Source organism: Berghia stephanieae, chromosome 1, assembly GCF_034508935.2.
Source record: "Berghia stephanieae isolate SIO BIC M18660-M18661 chromosome 1, UCSD_Bste_1.3, whole genome shotgun sequence".
NCBI classification, from domain to species: Eukaryota; Metazoa; Mollusca; class Gastropoda; order Nudibranchia; family Aeolidiidae; genus Berghia; species Berghia stephanieae.
Genome location: NC_088360.1, coordinates 127,319,823 through 127,329,822, shown reverse-complemented (window position 1 = coordinate 127,329,822; position 10,000 = coordinate 127,319,823). Strand labels below are relative to the sequence as shown.

General features: G+C 37.5%; 1 protein-coding gene and 1 long non-coding RNA gene across 3 annotated transcripts in view; one reads left to right on the top strand and one right to left on the bottom strand.

The window, feature by feature from the left end:
- Positions 1–10,000, top strand: part of LOC144963085 (uncharacterized) — a 15,922-nt gene that overhangs the window by 3,199 nt on the left and 2,723 nt on the right. The window contains exons 2-6 of the mRNA XM_078896719.1: positions 1,170–2,615; positions 4,830–4,998; positions 5,637–5,820; positions 6,466–6,664; positions 7,670–10,000. The exon at positions 7,670–10,000 is cut by the window's right edge and continues 2,723 nt beyond it. Coding sequence (XP_078752845.1) covers positions 1,484–2,615; positions 4,830–4,998; positions 5,637–5,820; positions 6,466–6,664; positions 7,670–7,878 — 1,893 coding nt within the window. The 5' untranslated portion in view covers positions 1,170–1,483 and the 3' untranslated portion in view covers positions 7,879–10,000. The remainder of the gene's footprint in view (positions 1–1,169; positions 2,616–4,829; positions 4,999–5,636; positions 5,821–6,465; positions 6,665–7,669) is intronic.
- Positions 2,505–10,000, bottom strand: part of LOC144963088 (uncharacterized) — a 21,951-nt gene continuing 14,455 nt past the window's right edge. The window contains exon 3 of one of the 2 annotated variants that reach the window (XR_013643566.1): positions 2,505–2,603. This is a non-coding gene — a long non-coding RNA (uncharacterized LOC144963088). Of the gene's footprint in view, positions 2,604–7,841; positions 7,960–10,000 lie in introns of those variants that run through there. The other variant, XR_013643567.1, reaches the window with a different exon arrangement.

Below are 10,000 nucleotides of genomic sequence, written 5' to 3'. Positions count from 1 at the left end.
AGATTTCTACTTAATCTAGGAGAATTATAAATAATTGGTTTTTGGGATTTTAAAATTTATTTTATCCCTATCCTTTATTTAAAAAATAAATTTGAAACGCATCCACCCTTTCCCGTTCTCCAACTCTCTCTCTCTCTCTCTCTCTCTCTCTCTCTCTCTCTCTCTCTCTCTCTCTCTCTCTCTCTCTCTCTCTTTCTTTCTTTCTCTCTCTCTCAGTGCCTGCCTATCTGTTTGTCTCTCTCTCCATCTATCGATCTATCTACCTATCTATCTATCTCTCTATCTATCTCACTTACTCTATCTTTCTTTCTTTCTGCCCCCCCCCCCCCCACCATCGATATATATATATATATATATATATATATATATATATATATATATATATATATATATATAATATTTGTATTTTAAAGAATATCTAAATAGGGTAGGAAGGGACCCGATAATAATACTATCGCCGTCTAGTATTCTTCAATACCCCCCCCCCCCCCCCCGTCCCCCTACCTTATTCTTAATAGGTATTATAGTTTCGATCTCATTACTTCATCTCGTTGTCGCTCTCTCTCTCTCTCTCTCTCTCTCTCTCTCTCTCTCTCTCTCTCGCTTCCCTTGCACGCACACACACACACACACATACACATACACGCACACACAATTTTACCTATACTATTATGACAACTTTCGTAAGTATTGTTTATCTATCCATTCTTTTTTAACTTGGTATTTGTAACTTTTCCGAATTGTGTGACACAAAGAACTATGAAAAATATGTCAATATTACAACATTCACCACACTTACGATGGGCATGATGAGTGTGTGGTGTGTGTGACTCAAACATTACTTTTACAACTCCTAGGATTCCTTCTAGGCCCCTTCTCAATATCTGCCATTGCCTTTAACATGATACTCATTTGGGTCGAATAGGGTACATAAAATACCTTGTCCACTGATGACGCCCATTGAAGCTTGTAATTGTCACTAATGGAACTTTGTACCGAATCGGCAATTGGTAACACGGAAAAAATAACCAATTGACAGTATATACAAAAGTACAACTATCAAAGAAAATTATTTTTTCTCACCTCTGTATTTTGTTATTATATAGAGAATAGTATTTCTACATATTTTAAGAAATTGGAGTGATACATTATGTTTTGCTTTCACCCAGACAAATGAAAGGTCACGACGGTAACCAACGAGAGAGCATATTATTCTGTCAACTCATTCAAATGTTTACTAACATATCCCTGAATGGAATAAACAATTGTTACAGACTTCCAAAGTTCCCCTGAAAATACCAACAGCAAAAACAATTAAAAATTCACAGCTGTCTTCTATCAGATGAGTCAGTTTTTAAACAAGATAATTTAGTTTGTTATATTCGCCTTGATACCAACAAGGTTTGTGTAATTCTGAAGGCGGAGTATTCATTGACTGAACTTTTAAAATAGTGAGCTGTTATTTGGATTATTTATAACCAGGATGTTTTTGATTTTCAAAATGCACGTGTTAGCATATTTGCTCTCTATCTCCGCGTCATTGGAGACCGGATTGAATTTCCTGAAGACCAATACAACTTTGTTGAATTCAAGTCTCGAGTTGAACACTTTCCCTAAACAAAATCTAACTTTTGAAACTAGAGACAATGAAAATATTAAAAGTGAATTATCAAAATCAACATTTTTAACGAACCACTCAAGAGATGAGCTTCTTGTCACGCCCCTTCGAAAAACGCAGGATCTTGGGATAGAACGGGACAAAAATCGCACTCGGAAACAGAAGGAGATAACAAACGCAACAAAGGCAACGTCAGTAATGAAAAGGAAAGGAAATAACATTGTTCCATCCTCCAAATTTTCTAATTTAAAAAAATCTGAACACCGTGAAAAGTTATCTGAAACTTCTACAAAGATAAAGAAACAGCAAATAGATAAGACATACTCAAATCTTCCAAATGTTCAACCTTCAGTTTTTAGCAAGACATTGAGGCGACACTCTAATGCGACTCGTCGTCCTTTGGCACCAATAACAACTCAAACCACAAAATTACCAATCCATGAAGAGATAAAATCTACAAACAAAATTAGTAAAAAAGATAATTCCGAAGGGCGCTATAAAAACAGACCCCAACGAAACCGACACAAAAGACCTTCTATATCCGATAGGCGTCCGTATAGAATTAGATTTCCATCTCGACTCGGGCCTAATGAAAAAGATACGCCTGACATAAAACAAACCTCAAAGGAAGTCAAAAGAGGAAATATTAGCACTCCTAGAAATTCAAGTTTAACTAATAAGGTGTTAGACACCGATGAAAGACACAACAAGTCATCGAATAAGGATAGTGACAGTGAGAAAAAGGATTGTCCTACCTGTGGACGAAAGGGTCTTTCTGAGGACATCGTGAGACAAATACGGCTCGACATGTTCATCAAAACAATGGCTGACAAGCTTCGTGTGACTCCCAAAGAATTAATGGCTCGTCCAAATAGAAGGACATCACCTAGATTTCCGAGGGAACTTCTTGAGGAAACTTTGCAGGATAATGCAATGCAGAGGAGGTCAGACCAATTCTTTGCCAAGGACCAGCAAACCATTCTCTCTGGACAAGATTGTAAGTATCAACCCTTGTTACTAGTTCAATTATTGATTTGCTAAACTGTTGTTATTTTTCAAATTTGTTAATCATGTCCTCTCAATTGTATGAAATTAAAATTTAAAATGATTTCATATGAAATATAGACAGGGAAAACAAACTGTACAGTATATAATTGTGGTAAGAATTCTTATAGTAATCTAAAGACTGTTATGAATAGTTTCTTAAGACGAAAACTGAATATGTGCATTTCATAATACCCAGTAATTCTTATAACTATTCACAGATATGATCTAGTTTTGATAGATGAAGCAACAAAATAAAACATTCATTTAAGAGAAAGCTGCACGAATCGTGACCCTGTTGCATTTTCAGAAAGAATGTAGCAACCAGTCAAGCTGATTAACGGACAAATAAGAAATTGATAATGTTGAGAGTAAGGTTTCTTCATTTTCTTCAAATGAAGAAACCTCTGTAGCCTTCAATATCGCTCGTGGTGTGCTCCAAGGCGATATATATTTCCCCAATCGCTTTCATTACAGGCCTCAGCACATCTTCAAAATTCATGATAACCCAAATGCCGGAGTTACTGTCGGCTTGCCACCCAACCAGGTCTCAATAAGCTCCCTCGAGTATGCCGACGACGCTAGCCTCCTAGATGAAAACGTCCAAGACTCATCAGAACGTATATCATCCATAGCAGCAGGTTCGCGAGAAGTTGCAGCTATGGAAATCTCAATTTCAAAAACCAAAGCTCTGCACATCCACAAGGAAATCAGAGTCTCGGAAGCAACAGATGACGACATTGCAGCCATGGGATTTAAACACATATTATGTCCATCCTCTAAACGAGACTTCCAAACAAAAGAGGCCTTGCTATTCATCAAGGCTGGAGGTGCGATGGTGGAAAGATTGTAAGATCGCGCAAAGGATCTCTCGCTGACCTAATTGTCCAAAAACAGAAACGCAAAGACAAGGAAAGTGAACTTCCTCGTGTGACTATCGAGGGTGTACAATTAGACAATGTCTACTCCTTTGAATATCCTGGTAGTCGTATCCAGTGCGATGGTGATGAGAGGGCTGTTGTTGAATACAGAATGTCAATAGCACAAACAACATTCAACTCTCTATCCCATATGTGGTCCGATCACCGTCTGTCCCGCGGAAAGAAAATCAGGTTGTATGCCTCTAGTGTCTGCGCTGTCTTCACACATGGTTGCAAGGCTTGGCGACTTACAGAGGGTGTAACTAAAACTGTGAATGGCTTCAACAGCCGATGCCATTCCATCATGACGGGAGAGGACTACAGAGAAACCGAAAAACGCCCCGAATTCGACCTGGTAGCTACAGTGATGAGACGTAGGCTCCGCTTTGCGGGGCATATCTTACGCATGGACGCACACCGCCTCCTGTGTCGAACTTTTATTACCTACTTGAAGAGCTCGACAACTAGACCAGCCAGCACTCTACTACATCGGCTGGATTCTATGCCCATTGACGAAATTGTGACTCTAGCCAGGAACAGACGTGCTTGGTCCCGATATGTGGATTCCCTGTGACCGTGACACTTTTATGCTAATGTACAATGCAACTCATACATACATTACATTGAGAGTAAGGCACGAACCCGTTTCACCAGGTGACAGCAGAATGTGATGTCCACACAGATATTATGGATTATTCGAGGAGTCTAATTTAGATCCGATGATGAAACTACTTTGCCATTGACCAAGATCCTAACGACGATTTTGCTTTCACACTAAAGCATTAGATGAATTCCATCTCCAATGGGCTCGTAGCTCTTACCTGGGATTATTACCCTCTCATGATTTTTAATCTATAATATAAATACAACTTTACAAATGTAACAAAGATGCATTGGATTTTAACATGTATACACAATTTATTGGGTATAATTAAGAAATCAAATTAGTTACATAATGTTCAAGGAATATTTCGCAACAAAATTTGACCACAACGTGTGGATTTTTCCAGAAGAATTGGATATTTTAAGGCGAATTCCCATATCTTATCTAAACCGCAAATAGTAACACGCAACTACCACCCCCCCCCCCTTCTACCCCCAAATTAAAAAAAAAACAATGGAATATTGCAATGAACGTTTTAAATCTTAGAATTTATCGAACTAAAATATAGATCAACTCGCGATTTCAGTTTCCTATCCTTTATGCCTTTCGCCAGTTTGTCATCTATATACTTGGTTTATTTCAGTGGGCAGAAACTGTATTGCCAAAAGGACATCGGGATGCTATTCATTCGATTTGGCTGGCAATGTAAAGGGCGAGGTTGCAACAGCCGAGCTTTGGGTTTACAAAACTCCCGACAGAAACGACACGAGTGTCCAAACATTCCTCTTGTATGGACTAGAGAGACTAAGAAGGTTTGTACTGAGTTTAAATGTATTTATCAGATATTTAATCTTATTATATTTTTCTGCAGTATTTTACCTGCTTTGTTCAAATCTATTATTTTATTTTTTAAACTGCCGAATTCGCCCACCCACATTCTGTGTACTTAAGTTTTGTAATATGTCTTTTGTAAAATGATTTGTTAGTTTGATTTTTCTTCTTTTTTTTTAATCGTTTCATCACACTACGATATCAGCGTTGCCTTCCAGCTCTTTTCAGATTCTTTATCAACCCAGTTTACTTCAGTGGTATTATTCAAGGACTCTTTGGAACATGATATTCTCTTATATAAAATTTCACCGGGTAATCTTGCACCAAGCGCTCTAACTGCTTCATTCATGGGAATAGATTTCCATACCATACAGAACAGAATCAAATTATGCACATGCCAGTTTTCATCAAGATTGAGTGATTGTACAGGGTGTTCATAAAGTTTTTCCTCGATAGTTTCATTTTCTTATATTATCATTCTCTTTCTGAAGTCAGGCACACATCCTCACTCATTTCTAGTGACTGAGCATCGGGAATTCATGGCAGTGTGTTGTATAAATGTACATATTTATCCACTATTAATTCATTCATTCTTAACACATATCTCTTGTTTTTACAGCGGCCGAGTTCTTGCTCAGAACCAGATTCAGCGCCACGACTCGTACGTCAGAGAGGGTTGGGTGGTGATTAACATTACCAGAACCGTCACCTCGTGGGTACAAGGGAGAAAAACCAAGGAAATGATCGCAATACGTTGTGCTACCTGTGTCACCAGGAAACATAAAGCTCTTTACGGCACAAAGGTAAAAATACATTTTGCCAACTTGCTTTGTTGAATTAAACCGAAAACCGTTTTTTTCTCTCCCCTTTTGAGTCTATCTAGGAAGAGAAAAAAAGAGACCGAGATGACCAAGACGTCAGCTGCAGTGCAGTGAGCAATAGGGGATAGTTTATTTGTTCAGTGACAAAAATAAGATGCCTTAAGTTGAACTGAGTTGTTTTATTTTATGTTATTGAAAAACGCTATTACAAACCGCTTTATCTACTCAACCATCTCACTACCTTAACTCAATCAATCCAAAAACCAACTCTCTCGACATTTTTTCAGTGGGTTCTTTTACTCCATATTTATTTATATTTTTCTGAGACAAATTATACGCATATTATCAAAACTACTGTTTAAAATTTATATACGCTACTTCTGTATTAGAATCGAATTACGCACATGTCAGTTTTCCTCAAGATTGAGTGAGAATACAGGGTGTCCATAAAAGTTTTCCCCTGATTCCAAAGACTCATCACTCTAAAACCATTTTGGATAATTGCATCTGGTTTTCGCCATCTTCTAAGAAAAAGTCATACATTTATTGGTCATCGACCTTCATTACATCGCTAATATGAACAAAACGAACATGCACTAAAAAGACTTCATATTTCTCTCCTCCCAGCACGGATACAAACCTCTCATCATCATCAAATATGACAAGACGTCCCTAGAGTCACGCGGAAGAAGATCTTATGACGACTGTAATCCAGAATACGATTGCTGCAGGAGGAACTTAGACGTCAATTTCCATGAAATTAAAATGTTCAGTATTGAAGCCCCTCCAGATTTATCAGTTGGTTACTGTTATGGAAAATGTAACGGTACGGGATCGATTTTCATTGCATACTTCCTATCTGACTGACCATTTCTAAAAATGCTACTTGCAACACCCTCCTTATCGTTATTTATTTTTCCTTTCATCACCATCATCATCATCATCATCATCATCATCATCATCATCATCATCATCATCATCATCATCATCATCAACCACATCATTATCATCATCATCATTATCATCATCATCATCATCATCATCATCATCATCATCATCATCATCATCATCATCATCATCACGGGACAGCGTGGCTCAGCGGTACGGTCTTTGCTTCGTACCCGAAATGATAAAGGCCCTGGCCTGACACACATTTGGGGGGAGGGGTATATTGTATTTCCTAACACTACGTAAAGATTTAACAAATCTTAAAATACTAAATTTCCCACCGCACAGAGCTAGCTCCTAGCTCATTTTGCGGCGCTGCACTGAAGCTGACGCCTGGGTTATTCTTCAGTCTTCCCTTGGAATAGACACTAGAGACAAGTTTCCCCTATGGGATGAAAAAAGGACTTCCATTTTATTTTATTTATTTATTCATCATCATCATCATCATCATCATCATCATCATCATCATCACCATCATCATCATCATCATCATCATCATCATCATCATCATCATCATCACCACCACCACTACCAAGCCCAACAACAACAAAAGCGAGAACATTATTGTTTTTTTTTAATTATCATGTCTTCTATGTCCTCCATCTCTTCCTCCTCCTCCTTCTCCTCCTCTTCCTCCTCCTCCTACTCTTTCGCTCATTTTTAACCATTACCATTTTGAACAAAACAAACAATGAAACACACTTTCACAATCACACAAGCACACAAACACACGCAGATATACAGACATTTACTCAATCATTTAATATCTCCAAAAGTTGTAGATCAAAGTAAAAAAAAAAACAAATCAACATCCTTTTAAAGTTGTGTGAACTGTTTCAAAAATCAAGTAAAGAATTTTAACGTACATTTTACCCATTTCCAGGTATCCAGGATTACACCCACAATCATACCATGATCAAACAGAAGATTCGATTCCAAGGTGACGATACCACTGAAGAATTGCGGGAACAACTTGAGCCTTGCTGTGTTCCCATCTCTTTTAGACCTGCCTTGCTGATGATTCGTACCTCCACGGCAGGCACGATAACATCCATGCCAAATGCCATCGTCAACGAGTGTGGTTGTGTTTAATAGTTAACGTTATTTCGAGGAATTTCACACCAAAACCATAGGGAAATAACGGAGGAATGTCATTTTGCTGTTTTGTACTAGCTATTAGCAAACCAGCGGTTTTAAGTAGATGAAAGAAAAAATTGTGAAATATAAACCCATGAAGTAGTCGAAGCCAATATTGATCTAAGACGAGGTTTGGGGTAAGCACAACTTTTAGATTGTTGGGTAATGAAGAAGACCCTGGCCTGACTATAATACACACATTTGGGGGGAGGGTATATTGTATTTCTTAACACTACGTAAAGATTTAACTCATCTTAAAATACTAAATTTCCCACCGAACAGAACTAATTTGATATAATCATTTGAAAAAATAATCATTTTACTTAACTGTGATGTGAATTATAGCGGGCAGCATCAATTCTATATAATAATGACTCTTCTTGTAAAAATAAGCCTGCCGTGAGACTACATATTATTATGGGCAACCTATTGGTGCCACTTCAGTGGTCTTAGTGTATTGAAACAGAACAAGCCCATTGAAAATCATCGTCGTAGCCATCCTTCAATGCTGATATCCTAATATGTTCTTACATCTTGTAATTACGGCTTCACCATTGTTTGAAACAATTATCATCACTTTGGTTATGTCACGATATTGACAAACTGAATTTGACTTTGATGTTATCATGTTTTGCTACCTGTTGTTTCTTTTCTTCTTTCGAATAAGTATCTGAAAAGGTGTCAGACAAAGCATGAAAGGTTTGTCAATTGGGATGAATATTTTCTTTATTTTACAAACTGCTTTGTCTGGCACTGACCGTGAGACCTTTTCAGGTTTTTATCTTCAAACAGTGCCAGTTCACCTTATATTTGGCGAAAGGGGTCGAACGTTTTCTCAAGACTAATATGATAAGGACACTGGAAGTGGTGGAGAAGAAAATGTTGAAGTAGAAATGGCAATGATTGAATATAGGGTTGCCAAAGAATCGGATTATGCACGGTTTTCATTTTTAATGCATTGCAAGAGAAGGATATCACTAAAACAACATAGATGCGTCCATAAGTAGATGGAGAGAAGAGACGTGAGCAGTTGTGTGTCCGTGTCTGTGTCTATATGTGTGACTGTGTACGTGAGCTGTCATCGTTAAGTAGATCACGACAGTGATATTGAGTGAGAAAGAAAGAAAGAAAGAAAGAGAGAGAGAGAGAGAGAGAGATAGAGAGAGACGTAGAGAGAGAGAGAGAGAGAGAGAGAGAGAGAGAGAGAGAAAATCAAGTATATTTAAAAAATGATCTTGATTTATCATGATGATGATGATGATGATGATCATCATCATCATCATCATCATCATCATCATCATCATCATTATCATCAGCATCATCATCGTTGTCGTCGTCGTTGTCGTCGTCGTCGTCGTTCATCATCCTCCTTTTCCTCGTCATTATTATCATCATCATCATCATCATCATCATCATCATCATCATCATCATCATCATCATCACCATCATCATCATATTTATCGCCATCGCAATTCATATATTCAAACAGGTGTTCCTTTTTATCTTAACTTCAATGTTTTCTGAGCTGTTAGCTAGTCATAATATTTTCCCAACAAACCATTTGTTTCGTATTAACTCATTCAGTGTTTATTATCCTTTTAATGACACCGCCGACAAATTCTCAACAACATTTTTTAATGTTCAAGGTCGTAATTTACGTCATAATAGACATACTTCAAATACAATTTAATTGAGGTCAAATCTGCGGTTAGCGAACTATTCTGCTGAATAAGAATTTTTTAAACCCTATGAATTCACAATATAAAAAGGAAGTAGTGTCGCTATTTAACCAAATTTAGACAGTTAACTGTCGTACTCAAGAGAGACACTATTAGAAATTTTGGCTAGAAAACTCGTCCTTCAAATATTGATCAATTTAAATGGTCCTCTCATCTTGGCAAATCTCTTAAACATGGAATCTTGCGAAAGAGGATCATTTAAATCGATCGACATTTGCAGGGCGAGTTTTCTGGCCACATTTCTAACAACATGTCTTTCCAGAGTACGGCAGTTAACTGGTTAAATACGTTGTTATGATAAACTTTAAAGCACGTGATTTTAAACGGTAATTAACACG